General features: G+C 48.0%; 1 protein-coding gene across 6 annotated transcripts in view; it reads right to left on the bottom strand.

Moving 5' to 3' along the window:
• Positions 1-6,744: 6,744 nt before the first annotated feature.
• The window catches only part of FBXO16 (F-box protein 16), a 162,402-nt gene continuing 151,312 nt past the window's right edge, over positions 6,745-17,834 (bottom strand). For 3 of the 6 annotated variants that reach the window (XM_050802539.1, XM_050802538.1, XM_050802540.1), the window contains 2 exons: positions 7,709-7,734; positions 6,745-7,072 (listed from right to left, as the gene is read on the bottom strand). In XM_050802539.1, coding sequence (XP_050658496.1) covers positions 7,063-7,072; positions 7,709-7,734 — 36 coding nt within the window. In that variant the 3' untranslated portion in view covers positions 6,745-7,062. The remainder of the gene's footprint in view (positions 7,073-7,708; positions 7,735-17,834) is intronic. The other 3 variants (XM_050802536.1, XM_050802542.1, XM_050802537.1) reach the window with 1 other exon arrangement.

The following is a 17,834-nucleotide window of genomic DNA, read 5'->3' as shown; positions in this document are numbered from 1 at the left end:
CTTCCGTTTGTCTGGACCTGGAAGGGCCAACCACATAGGTATAGTTGTCAGATTCCCTAGTCGTTTGGAGCAAGGACCCCAGAACTCACGGGTTCCCTGTCTTCTCAGTAGTGCCCTTCCCACAGCTGTCTCTCTCTTGAGTTTCATCCCCCGAACTCTCCCTTTCCTAAATTGGCTGATGGCAGAGGCACTGCCTCCATAGCTTCCGCTGTCCGTCGTGCACACAAAGAAACTTACATAGGTCCTCTGGTTTTAGGATTTTGCAAATATAATCAGGGTAGGGACAAGTTACAAAGGGATTAAGAAACTCTTGAAATCTCTGTTTCTGAGAGCAGCCTTCTGCCATCCTCTTAGAGTCCTGAGGAGGTGACGCTCCCATCCCTTGGTCTGCATCCTTCTGTCTCTCTGTTTTTTTTGTTTTGTTTTTTGATGGCATGTTTCTCTGTTGCCAGGCTGGAGGACTGTGGCGTGATCTCAGCTCACTGCAACCTCGGCCTCCCTGGTTCAAGCGATTCTTCTGCCTCAGCCTCCCAAGTAGTTGGGATTATAAGTGCGCGCCACCACACCCAGCTAATTTTTGTATTTTTAGTAGAGATGAGGTTTCACCACCTTGGCCAGGATGGTCTCAATCTCCTGACTTCGTGATCTGCCAGCTTCGGCCTCCCAAAGTGCTGGGATTACAGGCCTGAGCCACCGCACCCAGCTAAGAAAATTCTAAGTTCTGCTATTTCTCCTGAAGACATTCTACAACCTCCTTGTATTCTCTCCACCCTCCTCCACTACTTTCAGTTCAAGTCAGCAGCATCTCTTCCCTGGAAAACTGTGATGGCCCCAAACTGGTCTTCAGTGTTGCCCCTCTCCCGCATTATCCAGAAGTCAGAGCTCTTTCAAATGCAAGTCCTAGCAAGTCACTCTCCTCTTTAAAATCCTGTCCTGATTGCTCAGCTATGTTGGAGATAGTGTCTTAACTCCTTAGCACAGCCTGGCTTCCCATTTGGGCTCCTGGCTATCTTTTCGGCTATCTCTCTTTTCCAACCCTGCTGCAACTCAGCCCCACTCCTCTAGGCTCCAGCTGCACTGGACGTTTTACAAGGACCACTCACAGTGACAAGAAGTTTCCTGGATGTGGATCTTGTGGTGCTAATGCCAGGACAGCCCTGGCAAACCAGGATGCTTGGTCACCCAGGTTTGGTCTGGGGTCTCTTTACTTTATTTGGCTTACTTTATTCCTCTCCGTCCTCTCTGTGGAATGCTCCCCCTTGTACACTCAAACCTCGTAGTTACTATGAAATACTGTTCATCCCATCCCAGGTTTCTCCCTCCCTCCTTCCCTCCCTCCTTTCCTTCCTTCCTTCAACAGAGTCTTGCTCTGTCACCCAGGCTGGAGTGCACTGATGCAATCTCAGCTCACTGTAACCTCTGCCCTTTGGATTTGAGCAATTCTAGTGCCTCAGCTTCCTGAGTAGCTGGGACTGCAGGCACGTGCCACCACGCCTGGCTAAATTTCGTACTTTTTTAGTAGAGTCAGGGTTTCACCATGTTGGCCAGGCTGATCTCGAACTGCTGACCTCAAGTGATCCACCTGCCTCGGCCTCCCAAAGTGCTGGGATGACAGGTGTGAGTCACCGTGCCTGACCCATCTGGAGTTTCTGCTTGGACATCACTTCTGCAATGCCCCGTGGAGTGGCTCACTCCTTCCTTCTGTGAGCTTTCACAGCCTGGCCGCTCTGTCTCCTTCGCAGCTATGATCACCGCGTTGAAGGCAGGAACAGTTTCTTTCTCATATCTATATTCCCAGAGACTTGCATGAAGTCTGGTGCAAAGTGGGCATTCATAAAGTTTTGCTGAATGTGGCCGGGCACGGTGGCTCACGCCTGTAATCCCGGCACTTTGGGAGGCCGAGGTGGGTGGATCACCTGAGGTTAGGAGTTCGAGACCAGCCTGGCCAACATCGTGAAACCCCATCTCTACTAAAAATACAAAAATTAGCCGGGCATGGTGGCGCATGCCTGTAATCCCAGCTACTCAGAGGGGCCGAGGCAGGAGAATCGCTTCAACCTGGGAGGTGGAGGTTGCAGTGAGCCGAGATCATGCCATCACACTCCAGCCTGGGGACAAGAGCGAGATTTCATCTCAAAAAAAAAAAAAAAAAGTTTTGCTGAGTGAATGAATATCAACACAGTTTACCAACCATTACCTGGTTCCTACCACAATGGGAGATGTGCCTACCTCACATGTCTGTGTCCAATGTATGGCAAGGGTTGCCCAGGGAACCATCCTGGGGCACAGAGCCTACCCCCAAATGATCACAAGATTATTTCCCATCTCACATGTTCTCCTAGAACCTTGCAGCTCTCCCAAGTCTTCGTCCTCTCTGCTTGAAATTGGACAAGCCCCTCTGGCCAACTAGGGATGGTGGAAGAGACTAGGAGACTTCCAAGGCTGGGACCTCAAAGGTGATTCCAGTCAATCTGGCTCTCTCTTGGGACCCTCATCCTTAGAACCCAGCCCCCCTGCCATGAAAACCCCAGGCCACATGGAAAGGTAAAGAGGCCCCGCCCTCAGTCCCGGCTGAGCTCTCAGTGTGGCACACACCCACTTTCCAGCCATGTCCCTGTATCCCTTCGGACATGGATCCTGCAGCCCTCGGTTGAGAGGATGTGGAGGATGCTGTGTGGGTCGGAGGTCTTGTCTCTGAGAGAGAGACAACCTCCCCACAGAGCCCAAACCACAGATTCATGAGGAAAATGACGGACTTGCAAGCAAGTGCATTCAGGGTGGTTTATTACACAGAAATAGATAACCCGAATATTCCTTAAGACAACATGCAGGCTGGGCGCGGGGGCTCATGCCTGGAATCCCAGCACTTTGTGGGGCCAAGGTGGAAAGATTGCTTGGGCCCAGGAGTTCAAGACCAGCCTGGGCAACATAGGGAAACCCCATATCTACAAAAAATTAACAAATTAGCTGGGTGTGGTGGCACACGCCTGTAATCCCAGCTACTCAGGAGGCTGAGGTGGGAGCACTGCTTGGAGCCTGGGAGGTCGAGGCTGCCGTGAGCTGTGATGGCGCCACTGCACTCAGCCTGGGCCACAGAGAGAGATCCTATCTCAAATAAAAGAGACAACATGCAGCCTCTGGCACTGGAGGGGCCTTTCTTTCTCCTGATACGTCCTTGCCCCAGGGGATCTTGGCTTATTCTGAAAGGGGCTGTGAACAGACTCTGGTCTGGCCCATTCAAACATCTGCCTGCAAAGTGACAGGCTCGTGATATAATCAAAGAATGCACTGGGACAAAGGGGGTCAGACGCACGGAGCTACATGCCATCCCAGCTTATCTGTCTGTCCCTGGCTTCTGGGGGCAGCCCAGGAGGAAACCCTTCCTGACAGCCGTCTTCTTTTGGAACACATGGGAGGAATACAAGGTCTCAACTCAGGGAGACACATTCGCTTCACCCTGGATAGGACAAACAAATCAACTGAACCCACCTATCATTTGGGCATCAATACCCCTGTGTCTGGGGCCTTCCACCCAGGCCACTATCTTTTTTTTTTTTTTTTTTTTTTGAGACTGAGTCTCGCCTTGTCGCCCAGGCTGGAGTGCAGTGGCGTGATCTCGGCTCACTGCAAGCTCCGCCTCCCGGGTTCACGCCATTCTCTTGCCTCAGCCTCCCGAGTAGCTGGGACTACAGGCGCCTGCCCGCCAGCACGCCCAGCTAATTTTTTGTATTTTTAGTAGACACGGGGTTTCACCGTGTTAACCAGGATGGTCTCGATCTCCTGACCTTGTGATCCACCCGCCTCGGCCTCCCAAAGTGCTGAGATTACAGGCATGAGCCACCGCGCCCGGCCCAGGCCACTATCTTTTGTGTGTGTGTGTGTGTGTGTGTGTGTGTGTGTGTCTTTATTTTTTCATCTTTTTCATTTTACAAGAGATGACCCTTTCAATAACCAGACAGTGGATGTGACAGGAGAAGTTTCAAGGCCAGGAGTTTGAGACCAGCCTGAGCAACTGAGCAACACAAGTAGGAGAGCCCAGATGAAAAAAAATGAAAAAAGGAGGAGGAGGCCGGGGTGTGTGTGTGGGGGTGGGTGTGTGATGGGGGTGAGGGTGGCTGGGGGAAGGAGAATGAAAGAAAAGAAAAGGAAAAAGAAAAGCAACCACCAAGAAAGTTAACATTCTCCAATTGTGCAGGCACAAAAAAGAGTGATTTCACGTCTTTTCCAACAACACGGATAAAGCAAGAAGCAAGTATATATCCAGGGAACTGCCAGGCCACTATCGTGAACCATGCCAAAATATATATTTACAGTATGTAGCGCAAGGACATAAGTGTTCAACATTACAAGCTTGGCAAACGTGTGTGTGAGTGTTTTTGTTTTGTTTTGAGACAGAGTCTTACTCTGTCACCCACGTTGGAGTGCAGTGGCACGATCTCGGCTCACTGCAACCTCCACCTCCTGGGTTCAAGCGATTCACCTGCCTCAGCCTCACGGGTAGCTGGGACTACAGGTGCCTGCCACCACATCCGGCTAATTTTTCTATTTTTAGTAGAGATGGGGTTTCCCCATGTTGGCCAGGCTGGTCTCAAACTCCTGGCCTCAAGTGATCCACCCACCTCAGCCTCCGAAATTGCTGGGACTACAAGTGTGAGCCACTGCACCCAGACTCTAGGATTCTAATCTAGTTAAAGCAGAATGATAGAAAAACAGATGTTAGCTGGGTGCAGGGGCTCACACCTGTAATCCCAACAATTTATGAGGCCAAGATGGGAGGATAGTTTGAGCCGGGAGTTCAAGATCAGCCTAAGCAACGTAGGGAGACCTTGATTCTACAAAAAACCAAAGAACAATTAGCCAGGTGGCATGTGCCTGTGGTCCCAGCTACTCAGGGGGTTGAGGTGGGAGGATGGCTTGGGCCCAGGAGGTCCAAACCCAGATGGGTTTGATCAAAGGGAGGTGCTATTGAAAGTGAGGAAGGCTGGGAAGGGAGAGAGGTGGGGGGTCTTCTCCGTCTTCCCTCCCTGCGAGGCCTTGGGGTTTCTTTGTTGTTGTTTGGTTTTGTTTTCTAGAGATGGAGTCTCACAATGTTGCCCAGGCTGGTCTCAAACTCCTAGGCTCTAGTGCTCCCACCTTGGCCCCCCAAAGTGCTGGGATTACAGGTGTGAGCCACTGCACCCAGCTCCCAGGCGTCAGTTTTGATGTGGCTGTGTCGCTCGGCCACACCACACACGTCCTGGTGGACGGCCCCTCTTCCGTGGCTACAGCTCTTCACTGATCCCAGCAACTCCACCTTCTCTCTCTCCTTTGCCTCTGCAGCCTAAGGGATGATACAGTTTTCTGCTGTTGCCAGTTCCTGGGCACTTCACCAGCCCTTCTTCATGCTCTTTTTATTTATTTATTTATTTTGAGACAGAGTCTCACTTTGTCACCCAGGCTGGAGTGCAGTGGTGCCATCTTGGCTCACTGCAACCTCTGCCTTCCGGGCTCAAGCGATTCTCATCATGCCTCAGCTTCCCAAGTAGCTGGGACTACAGGCGTGTACCACCATGTCCAGCTACTTTTTTCTTTTCTTTCTTCTTTTTTTTTGGTAGAGATGGGGTTTCACCATGCTGCCCAGGCTGGTCTTGAACTCAGGGGATCAAGCGATACGCCCACCTCAGCCTCCTAAAGTGCTAGGATTACAGGCGTGAGCCACTGCACCCGGCTCCTTCTTCATTCTCTTAACTCTGCCCACAGCATATGTTATGGGCTACACTATGTCTCCCACAAATTCTATGCTGAAATCTTAACCCCCGGGACCCCAGAATGTGACTGTATTTGGAGACAGAGTATTTAAAGAAGTGGTTAGGGTTAAATGAGGTGGTTAGGGTGGGCGGTAACCCGATAGGACTGGCGTCCTTTTAAGAAGAAATTAAGGCCAGGCACCGTGGCTCACGCCTGTAATCCCAGCACTTTGGGAGGCTGCGGTGGGTGGATCACCTGAGGTCAGGAGTTTGAGACCAGCCTGGCCAACATGGCGAAACCCCATCTCTACTAAAAATACAAAAAATTAGCTGGGCACGGTGGTGGGTGCCTGTAATCCCAGCTACTCCAGAGGCTGAGGTGGGAGAATTGCATGAGCCTGGGAGGCAGAGGTTGCAGTGAGCTGAGGTGCCATTGCACTCCAGCCTGGGCAACAAGAGTGAAATTCCATCTCAAAAAGGAAAAAAAAAAGAAGAGGAAGAGGAAGAAGAAGAAGGAGAAGGAGGAGAAGAAAGGAGAAGAAAGAAGAAGAAGGAGGAGGAGGAGGAAGAAGAGAAAGAGGAGGAAGAAGAAGGAAGAAGAAGAAGGAGGAGGAGGAAGAAGGAAGAAGAGGAGGAGGAGGAGGAGAAATTTAGACACAGACATATACAGAGGGATGACCACTTGAGGATGCAGGGAGGAGATGGCATCTACAAGCCCAGAGAGAGGCCTCAGGAGAAACCAGCCCTGCCAGATCCTGGGTGTCTAGCTTCTAGAACTGCAAGGAAATACATTCCTGTTGTTGAAGGTTCTTGGTCTCTGGTGCAGCCCTAGCAAACTAAGATACCACGGTAAACAGCCCCTCCATTCAACTGCTCATGCAGCCTTGGGAATGAGCCTGTATCCTTCTGGGACCTGCCTCACCCACCTGGTACTACCAGTGGTGCCGTTATATGTCCCATCACTAACCTCATGATATCTATCATCATGTTTCTACATCCGTAAATCTGTCCACATTTATGCCATGAATTCCTTTTTACTGAAATACTGTAGGACTCACTACCACAATAAGTACTTAAGCTGAAAGAGTTTCTAATAGGAGCCAAGTAAATTCAGCTCTCCACTGTGCAAAGCATCTTGTCATTTCTATAATAAAAGTCTTTCTATGTTGTTCAGTCCGCTTTGGCTCTGGAACCTGGATGAGTCATGCCTGGGGCCCAGGGTGTCTCTGAAGATGCTGCATGAGAATTTCAGCTGTGGTGGCAGTGGCTGGGAGTCCCACTGACTCAGGAGGAGGCCAGGCGAGATGAGCTGGAACTTTTAGGGGAGAGCTGGAACTTAGGGACATCTAGAAAGGAAAAAGGAATCATGAAAGCGAGAGTTATTAAAACACCAAGGGAGCTATCTAGTTAAACTTATTTTTAACGACATAAAACAATTTTATAAAAGTATAGGGCTGACTGGATTTATTGAGATTTCCCAACTTCACTTCCCTCTGCCCCCATGCAGTCTTCACCCTGAGCTACAAATAATACGGTCTTTAGCGTCCAAAGTGCTCTCACATTATTTCATCTGAACCTCAAGATCACATGCAGTAGAGAGGATAGTATTAATAAGTTTCATTTTGCAGATAAGTGAAACTGAGGAATTTGAGTGACAGTCCAAGTTCACACAGCTAAAAAGCATCACAGCTGGAGCTAGAAACTTGGGATTTTTAGATGAGACTATTGGCATCATCCCCATATTTTAATTTTAAGTATTTTAAAAAATAGATATTTTTTAGAGATGAGGCCTCCCTATGTTGTCCAGGCTGGTCTTGAATTCTTTGATCCTCTCGCCTCTGCCTCCCAAAGTGCTGAGATTACCAGCGTGAGCCACCGTGCCCAGCCTGTTCCCATAATTTACACTCTCCATTAATCAATGCATGCGCTTGATCTCTCTAAAAAGGCAAATGTCACAGGTTGACATCACAACCAAAACTCACAGTGGGAAGGGATTTCTCCTCGACATCTGGCCGTGAGCAGGAAAGCGAAGAGAATGGAGAGAGGAAAAGAAAGAAATAATCCGAGTTGAGCTTGAAGGGAGAGAGAGTGAGGCACTCTTTAAAGTTCGCCCTTATCTTGGTTCCAACTGTGCAAGGAGAGACCTAAGAGGATTGGGCTGAACACAGATACCGTAGCCTCCCCTGAGCACAATGCCCCCCCGTTACTCCATACTAAGCTGCCAAGTCACAGGAGTCTGATCAGAGTCCTTGTTATCTCTTTAACACTGTGGCGGGTATGTTTGCAATACACAGGGTTTCTGTAAGTCTGGGAAAATCCTACTTTAGACTTTCATTGACTCAGCAACGACATCCACCAATGACAGCTCCCTGGTCCTCCCCTTCAGCTAACGGCTCCCTCTCATTCCACAAGGAAGCTCCACACCTGCCTGAAGTGCTCTCTGTAGTCCTCCCGTAAGTCTAACCTGTCCTTCCAGGCCTGCCTTCCTGCAAGAAGCTTGCGTGTCTCCATCCACAGGATGTTTCCAGCAGGTGGATTCCCGAAGCCTTTATTACCGACTTCTCTGGCTTCGTGTTGAACATATGCTCTAAAGCATTAGTACTCACTTCTAAGTGTAATTCTTTGTCCCCCAGTGAGACTGCAAACTCCCTGCAAGCAAAACTAAAAACTGTATTTTATTTTATTTTTGAGACAGGGTCTCACTTGGTCTCCCAGCGGCACAATCACAGCTCACTGCAGCCTTGACCTCCTGGGCTCAAGCAATCCTCCCATCTCAGCCTCCCGAGTAGCTGGGACCACAGATGTGCACCACGATGCCTGGCTAAATTTTTTACATTTTTTTTTTTTAGAGATGAGGGTCTCCCTATGTTGCCTAGGCTGGTCCTGAACTCCTGAACTCAAGCAATCCTCCCGCTTTGGCCTCCCGAAGTGCTGGGATTACAGGCCCACTGTGCCCAGCCAAAGCTGGAAGCCTACACTTCATTGAATCGACAGGTGTCTGCCTATAGTAGGTGCAGACATGTTTGTTGATTTTTTCTGGGAAAGAGTGGGCAAAACTGGGGTTAAAGTAGCAAGTTGTTAGCATCGGAAAGGAAAAGGGGGAAGAGATGGGAGTAAATGATCTTCCCTCGTTTGAAGTGTTTGGTGTTGATTAAGATCCCTGTAGTGGAAGCATTTTCATTGTTGTTTCAAGATCAGCATGAGGTAAGAAAATAAACAGGAAGGTTCCTCTATGCTTTTTTAGTAACAATGAAGATAAAATAATACCTGTTGAATGGCCAGGTGCAGTAGCTCATACCTGTAATCCCAGCACTTTGGGAGGCCGAGGCGGGCGGATCACCTGAGAGACCAGCCTGGCCAACATGGTGAAACCCTGTCTCTACTAAAAATGAAAAAAATTAGCTGGGCATGGTGGTGGGTGCCTGTAATCCCAGCTACTCAGGAGACTGAGGCAGGAGAATCTTTTGAACCTGGGAGGTGGAGGTCACAGTAAGCAAGACCACGCCATTGCACTCCAGCCTGGGGAACAAGAGTGAAACTCCATCTCAAAAAATATAAATAAATAAAATAAAATAATACCTGTTGAATGAAGAAAAAGCCTAGCTCTCTGTGATACAAGAATGGGCTAGTCACATCTCACCTGTAAGAGTTTCAAATTTAATCCTATTACCGAGTAATGCTTATCTGTCACTGCATTTGCAGAACCCCTTTCTCCTGAGTCCCCGGGCAGTTCACAGGTCCAGGCAGGCTCCTCACAGCCCTCCCACTTCACCATGGCAGGTCCCAGGGCTTCCCCTGCTCTCCTCTCCTCTTGGTAGCTGTCACCACCCATCCAGACTATGGCATTTCTCTTCCCTCCAAGATGGGCTCAAGGAAGATGGTCTCCTTCCGGCCACCATTTCTTGTGGTCCCGGAACACAAGCTCACAGACCCTCTTCATTTTGAGACTTTCATGTCCATTATTACAAGAGAAAAGATAAGATTTAAGGGAGAAAACATGGGGAAGTTCTATAAAAGGGTAAAAATCTTCCAGTTCTCGATCCTGCTCTATAGCACCTGACTATCTGGTTGAAATGATAACTAGAAGTTTCTTCTATACCGATGTTGGGGTCTCCCAAACCTTTTCTTATTTATTTTTTTTTTTTTTTGTGACGGAGTCTCGCTCTGTCGCCCAGGCTGGAGTGCAGTGGCGCGATGTTGGGGTCTCCCCCTACAGGCGCCCACAACCGCGCCCGGCTAATTTTTGGTATTTTTAGTAGAGAACCGTGGTCTCGATCTTTCCGCCCGCCTCGGCCTCCCAAAGTGCTGGGATTACAGGCATGAGCCACCGCGCCCGGCAAACCTTTTCTTTCCTTCTGATCTTTTCCCCTGGCTGTGAATCCACCCCCACCTTCTTCCCCCAGAAAGGTCCGTCTTCACAGCACATAGACTTCACAGCAAGAAGCATCTTAGCCGGATAACTCAGGCCAAGTTTCACATGGTTTAACTTCTGAGCACCTCGAGACACAGCAAGGCACATTTCATGACACCTCTATTCTCCGTGAGAATCTTCCCTAAAGGGCATTTTCCTATGGCTCCTCAGGGATTATTTTTGCTTGTCTCTTTGAAAATAATTAAGCTTGTTTATTTTTTGAATAGGTTACTTTTCTACATAGTTCAATATTCAAAAGGTACAAAAGCATTCAGCAAAAAATCTGCTCCCACCTCATCCTTGAGCCTCCTAATTCCCTTTCTCAAAGTTACCAGGGTTGTGTTTGTTTTTCTGTTTTGTTTTTTGTTTTGTCTACTTCCAGTGATATTGTGTATGCATGTGAGCAAATGTAGACATAAAATGCAAATGTACCGTCCCACTCTCCTTTTTAACACAATTGGTAGCACGCTGTGAACACCACTGCTGTTTGCTCACTATATATGTGAGAGGCTATGTATGGAGTGTGTGTGTGTGTGTATGTGTGTGTGTGCGTGTGTGACTGTTACAAATCAATACACGAGGCCGGGTGTAGTGGCTCACGCTTGTAATCCCAGCACTTTGGGAGGTCGAGGTGGGTGGATCACCTGAAGTCAGGAGTTCGAGACCAGCCTGGCCAACATGGTGAAACCCCATCCCTACTAAAAATACAAAAATTAACTGGGCATGGCGGTGGGCACCTGTAATCTCAGCTACTCAGGAGGCTGAGGCAGGAGAATCGCTTGAACCTGGGAGGCGGAGGTTGCAGTGAGCTGAGATCGCACCACTGCACTCCAGCCTGGGCAACAGAGTGAGACTCCATCTCAAAACAAAACAAAATAACAACAACAACAACAACAACAACAAAACCCAAATCAATACACGAAGAACTTCCGTAGTCTTTCAATGGCTGTAGAGCAGATGAACCATACCAATAGATTATTTGGGCCATTTTCAATGTCCTGCTCCTACAAACGACGCCAACATGAATGATCCTTTATGATTGTGCAGGCCCCTCCGCTTTTTGGTAGGTGGACGTTGCCAATGGCCATGCCATCTATCCGCATTCCTAGTGCTGCCCTGGAACACCATCGTAAGAATATTCCGGCCAGGCATGGTGGCTCGCGCCTGTAATCCCAGCACTTTGGGAGGCCAAGGTGGGCGGATCACCTAAGGTCAGGCTTTCGAGACCAGCCTGGCAAACATAGTGAAACCCCATCTGTACTAAAAATGCCAAAAAAATTAGCTAGGCATGGTGGTGCACTCCTGTAATCCCAGCTACTTGGGAGGCTGAGACGGGAGAATCACTTGAACTCGGGAGGCGGAGGTTGCAGTGAGCTGAGACCGCACCACTGCACTCCAGCCTGGGCAACACAGTGAGACTTTGTCAAAAACAAAAACAAAAACAAAACAAAACAAAAAAACACAACAACAACAACAAAAGAATTTTCCAATCCCCCATCTGTCCCTATGAAGAGGGATGGGATCAGATAATTCAAAGATATTTTTCTCATCAGTTGAGCCTTCTGTTCTTTTTCTAGAGGTATTTACACAATATCCTGATGTGCCGTTATTGTGTCTTTAAAGGGAAGGAAATAGAAGAGAAATGCAAGGCAATGTGTTTGACATTGGAATTCGCCAGGGTTCTGTTCTTGGCCCGCTTCCTGGCCAATCAGTGCCTGAATCTTCCATGGCTGGATGTGTTTCTGTCGCCCTGCTATTCCCCTGGGCTCCGGGCCCATCTATTCAGACCTCTTCTGAACTCGTATACTTGTGGTCCCTGAGGTACCTCCAACCTGACATTTCCCACTAGGTTTCCAGTCCCACTGGGGAGAGGCAAGAACCTTAATACAACTGTCCGCCCCAGATTCCTGGGACTTTTCCCTTGCTGGGCCAGAAGCTCTCCCTTGTAGCCTGGAAGTTCTCGAGGGCAGGGGCTGTTATCTTATGATTATCTCCCTAGGGCTAGTTCAGTGCCTGTAAAATCCTTGTTCATTAATGATACACATACCAATGCTTCCTTCTTCTTTCTCATCTCAGGGCAATGGCTGAAACCACCTTGCAAGTGAACTTTAGATGGGGATAGAAAATTCCTATTTTCAGACTGGATGTCATTTTACTGGGCACAGAGAAATGGGTGAGAATGCCAAGAGGCTACTGAAGGTGAGGGGCCCAAGAAAGACAAGGGTCCCACAGGAGGCTAAGGCCCAAGAAGAGGTAGAAACAGGAACAGCCTATGTATACTAGCTTGTCTACAGACCTGTGTTTTTCACTCCTTGATTGATGTTTTTTTCTTTTCTTTTCTTTCTTTTTTTTTTTTTTCTTGAGATGGAGTCTCACTCTGGTGCCCAGGCTGGAGTGCAGTGGTGCAATCTCAACTTACTGCAACCTCTGCCTCCTGGGCTCAAGCTATTCTTCTGCCTCAGCTTCCTGAGTAGCTGGGATTACATGCGCCTGCCACCACGTGGCAAATTAGCCCAGCTAATTTTTGTATTTTTGGTAGAGACGGGGTTTCACCATGTTGGCCAGGCTGGTCTTGAACTCCTGACCTCAGGTGATTCGCCCACCTTGGCCTCCCAAAGTGCTGGGATTACAGGTGTGAGCCACTGCACCCGGCCCCTGATTGATTTTTTTGTTTGTTCTCCATTCATGTTATTTGCAGATATCTGCAAATGATCACTGATGCAAACAATACCACTGGATCAACCCGAGGATCAGTGAAGTGAACACATTAAGTAAAGAAGTATGTGGATACGGAAAATAGATAAATATAGTAACAACAATGACAGCACCTGCTTTGTGCCAGTCCCTCCTCTAGGAATACCAATGACAGTAATAACTGCAAATACCTGACAGCCAGGCATTGTGCTAACATGCATTTATTAATTTATTTCTTCTTCACCACAAGCCTGTGATGTGGTAAAGAATCTTACCACATCTTCACTTTTTGTGACAATCTTCATTTTGTAGAAGATTCACCTCCCCCCTTTAAAAAAATCTCCATCTCAACGTTTTATGATGATTCCCAGTTGAGTAGTCGATGCAGGATTTTTCTTGGCCCCTTTGCCAGACTTGCAGCAGGGGCGCCCTGTCTACTCAGCCTGCTGTACTCAGCCCCTTGCGGGAGGGAGCATGCGAGTGAGTGAGTGCGGACCCCAGTCGGCCACTCTAAGCGCCAACACAGGAGCAAGCTCCATGTGCAGGGCCTGCAGCCAGGCCAGGCATGTTACCTCAAGGGAACGTGGTGGCTCCTGGACAAGGGTGCCCACGACCCTGAAGCCCCAGAGGGGGCGTCAGTGTGCTGATTAGCTCTTTTAGTTCCGTTGTCCATAGCCCAATGGATGGCAGTATATTAGCACTCATTGGCCCCTGCACCTGTCGCGTGGGGCAGCTGCCCTCCGCTAGTGAGGGCAAAAGGCCAGTGTGGCAGCCTTTTTGGGTACCCACACTTGGTGGGTCCTGAGCTCTTGTCCAGCATCCAAGAAGAATGAGGTCAGGCTGACAATAAAGGGTGTTGAGGGCAGATTTTTTTTTTTTTTTTTTTTGAGACAGAGTTTCACTCTTTCTGCCCAGGCTGGAGTGCAATGGCGTGATCCTGGCTCACCGCAAACTCTGCCTCCCAGGTTCAAATGATTCTCCTGCCTCAGCCTCCCGAGTAGCTGGGATTACAGTCACCTGCCACCACATCCAGCTAATTTTTTTGTGTGTGTTTTTAGTAGAGATGGGGTTTCACCATGTCGGCAAGGCTGGTCTTGAACTCCTGACCTCAGGTGATCTGCCCACCTTGGCCTCCCAAAGTGCTGGGATTATAGGTGTGAGCCACCGTGCCTGGCCTGAGGGCAGATCATTTTATTGAGGACAGAGCAGCTCTCAGCAGAGAGGGGATGCAGAGGGGTGAGGAGGTTCCCCACCCCCACAGTTGGGTGGTTTCTCTCTCCCCATGTGGCTGGGTCAGGGCTTTTTATGGACTCAGAATGGGGAGTGCATGCTGATTGGTTTGTGAGTACACAAAAAAGGTTAAAGCAGAGACACCAGTCAAAGGTGGGCACAACAGTGTAGAAAACCAATTAGAAAAGGGTAGGTACGTGTAAAATAGGTGAAGGCTGGGGATCAATCAGGGGAAAGCGTGCCAAACGGGAAGACAGATTCTCAGTAGGTCTGTGGATTTGACTTGTAGCGTGGCTTTCAGGCTTTCAACTGTCTACGGGTTGGTGGTGGGATTTCACCAGGGACCCACCCCTATCTGCCCAGGCATTTGGCTGCCTCCTGGTGCTATCAGAGTGATGTGGTAATATTGTATATAAATATGGATTATTGTGTTTGAAAAACATAAAATCAGAAGTTATTGGTTTTAGCAGTGCAAGCACAGTTTAAACTTACCCCTGTAAATTGCCTAAAGCACAGGTTGGGGGCTGAGGTCATGGGTAGAGACAAAGCCTCTGAGTGCAGAGGAGATGGTTGAGGAGGTCCTCCCCGGGGGGGCCTTCCTCTAAGAAGAAGGACTAAGAGGCTGATGCTAGTCCCAGTCCCAGCTTCATCCGGTTGAGAGGATGCTTAATCCTCAGGATGGAGTTGCTTCAAGGACTTTCCATCTAGGAATTCTGGAGAAGGACCCCTGCTGTCTCCTGTCTGATCAGGAGCCCAGAAAGCTGCTCAGTCCTGTCTGGACACCTTCCAGAGGGCCCCCGATTTGGCCAACACCTATGAGCAAAACATTCCCTTTCACTCCCAGCTTTTGCTTCTGGCGGAAATAAAGGCAAGGTGTTAGAAAGAAATAACCAACGCAGTTTTAAAGAATCCACAGGCCTGGCTTTGTGTTTATCTTTTAAGTAACCTTGGGGTAATATTTTTAGCTGCAGAGGAAGGCTAAGCAACTTGAGCCAGTGTTTTGAAATTTAAATCCAAGACTATGTGACTATATCTTTCATGCTTCCAAGTAGGTGAAATAGGCCATAAGGTCTGAGTGGTTGGTTGTTAGTAATCATTGTGAACTAATATTTCAAAACATCTGTGTTTTACAAAATCGACTTCCAGTGTAATTTGTGGTAAAGTACTATATTACTAACACACACACACACACACACACACACACACACACACACACACACACATGGTACATATATATATCTTATTTTATGTTATTTATATATATTTATAAATATATAAATATATATATATATATTTTATATATATATATATTTTTAAGAGAGGGTCTCACTGTCACCCAGGCTGAAGTGCAGTGGTGCAATCATAACTCACTGCAGTCTCAACCTCTCAGGCTCAACCAGTCCCCCCAACCTGAGCCGCCCCAGTAGCTGGGACCACAGGTGTGTACCACCATACCTAGCTAACTTTCATTTTTTGTAGAGACTGAGGGGGTCTCATTATGTTGCCCAGGCTGGTCTCAAACTCCTGGACTCAAGTGATCCCCCTGCCTCAGCCTCCCGAAGTGCTGGGATTATGGGCATAAGCTGCTGCATCCAGCCTACATACATATATATTAAACCCCAATGGTAAGAGTGACCAAAGCATGTTATAACAAATATGTATATAACTAATAATATTATATAAATCACAAACACAGTTCTCTTCTGGTAGGTCCTGAACAGAAGTTAATTTGTGTCAAATATTTTGTGTTAAAATAAAAACAAATAGCCATTTGGCATTGGTCTAAATGCTCAGTGAAGAGAGCGGGTAGAATCATTTCCATTGGAAATATCACAGTAATTTATTACGGATAGCCTGATGAAACGAGAGGCAACAAGACAGAACAAGTAAACTCAGCTCTCTTCCAGGCAAAGGAGAAATGCAAAGACTCCAAGTAGCGGGCTCGCCTGACAGTTGATTTTGCCCCCAGGATTCTTGCCAAGGAGGCTTTTTCATCTCTTAGGTATAAAAAATTAACAACAACCAAGATTGTAGTTCTCAGGCAGTGGAGTGCACATAGCATATAATTCATGGCACTGAGTTCAACACACATGCACTCTTCAGTCTAGGAATATGGAGTAAAAAACAAAACACTGGCTAGGTGCAGTGAGCCACACCTGTCATCCCAGTGTTCAGGGAGGCAAGGTGGGAGGATTGCTTTTGGCCAGGAGTTCAAGAACAGCCTGGGCAACACAGTGAGACCCTGTCTCTACAAAAAATTGAAAAATTAGCCAGGTGTGGTGGTGTGCATCTGTATTCCTAGCTACTTGGGAGGCTAAGGCAGGAAGATCGCTTGAGCCCAGGAGGTCAAGGCTGCAGTGAGCTCTGATTGCACTGCTCCACTCCAGAATGGGCAACAGAGCGAGACTCTGTCTCTAAAAAAAGAAAAAGAAAAAACGACCACCACAATGATGAGGAATACACACACAGGCACAAGACTATACGGAGGCCATGCAGGAGCTGAAAATATATGGCTTACATTCCACATAGCTATTGATGCAACTGTTTCTTACACAGTGGAAACTGACTATAAGGGCCAGGTGCGGTGGCTCACATCTGTAATCCCAGCACTTTGGGAGGCTGAAGCAGGCAGATCGCTTGAGACCAGTAGCTCGAGACCAGCCTGGGCAACATGGAGAAACCCTGGCTCTACTAAAAGTACAAAAATTAGCCAGGTATGGTAGTGCACACCTGGAATCCCAGCTACTTGGGAGGCTGAGGCATGAGAATTGCTTGAACCTGGGAGGCGGAGGCTGCAGTGAGCCAAGATCGCACCACTGCATTCCAGCCTGAGCAACAGAGTGAGACTCTGTCTAAAAAATAAAGAAAAGAAAAGAAAAGAAACTGACTGTAAGGAAGAGAAAAGACAAAGGGAGGAAGAAGAAGATAAATGGGAAAGGTCAAGGAAAAAGTGAAAAGGAGACTCTTGTTCCATGGACCAGGGCCTCCCGCTAACGCTTTCTGGCTGCCTGGCAGGTCCCTCCTCCATCTATCTCTCAGCCGCAGCTCACCATCAGATTTCTCTTGTCTTTCATTGTGGGCTCGGGTGATGGCTTAGTATGATTTTTACTGCTGTTACTACTACTATTAGCACTACTAGCTTTGAGCTAGGTACTATGCTAAATGCTTTACATCCTCCTCCCAATTGAGTGACGTTAGTTAGTCTTGTTACTAACTCCATTTTACAGATAAGGAAAAAGAGGCTCAGAGAGGTTACACAACTTGGCCAAAATCACCAGACTACTAAAATAGTGGTACGATGGGCATTGAACCTAGGCTATTTGCATCCCAATCTGTGTCCTTAGAAAGCAAAGTAGGCTGGGTGTGGTGGCTCATGCCCGTAATTCCAGCACTTTGGGAGGCTGAGGCAAATGGACTACTTGAGGTCAGGAGTTTGAGACCAGTCTGGCCAATACGGTGAAACCCCATCTCTACTAAAAGTACAAAAATCAGCCGGGCATGGTGGCAAGTGGCTGTAATCCAAGCTACTTGGGAGGCTGAGGCAGGAGAATTGTTTGAACCCAGGAGGCAGAGGTTGCAGTTAGCTGAGATGGCCCCACTGTACTCCAGCCTGGGCATAGAGTGAGACCCCATCCCCCCCCAAAAAAGAAAGAAAGAAAGAAAGAAAATAGAAAAATAATATGATACTGAATGACAGCACAAACATGTATTACATGCTTAATATAGACCTGGGATTTAGGTAGGTGTCATTATTCCCATTTTACAGACAAAGA

The sequence above is a fragment of the Macaca thibetana genome, chromosome 8 (genome assembly GCF_024542745.1).
Source record: "Macaca thibetana thibetana isolate TM-01 chromosome 8, ASM2454274v1, whole genome shotgun sequence".
NCBI classification, from domain to species: domain Eukaryota; kingdom Metazoa; phylum Chordata; class Mammalia; order Primates; family Cercopithecidae; genus Macaca; species Macaca thibetana.
The sequence above is the reverse complement of the archived record's forward strand: the minus strand, read 5'-3'. Positions and strand labels throughout refer to the sequence as shown.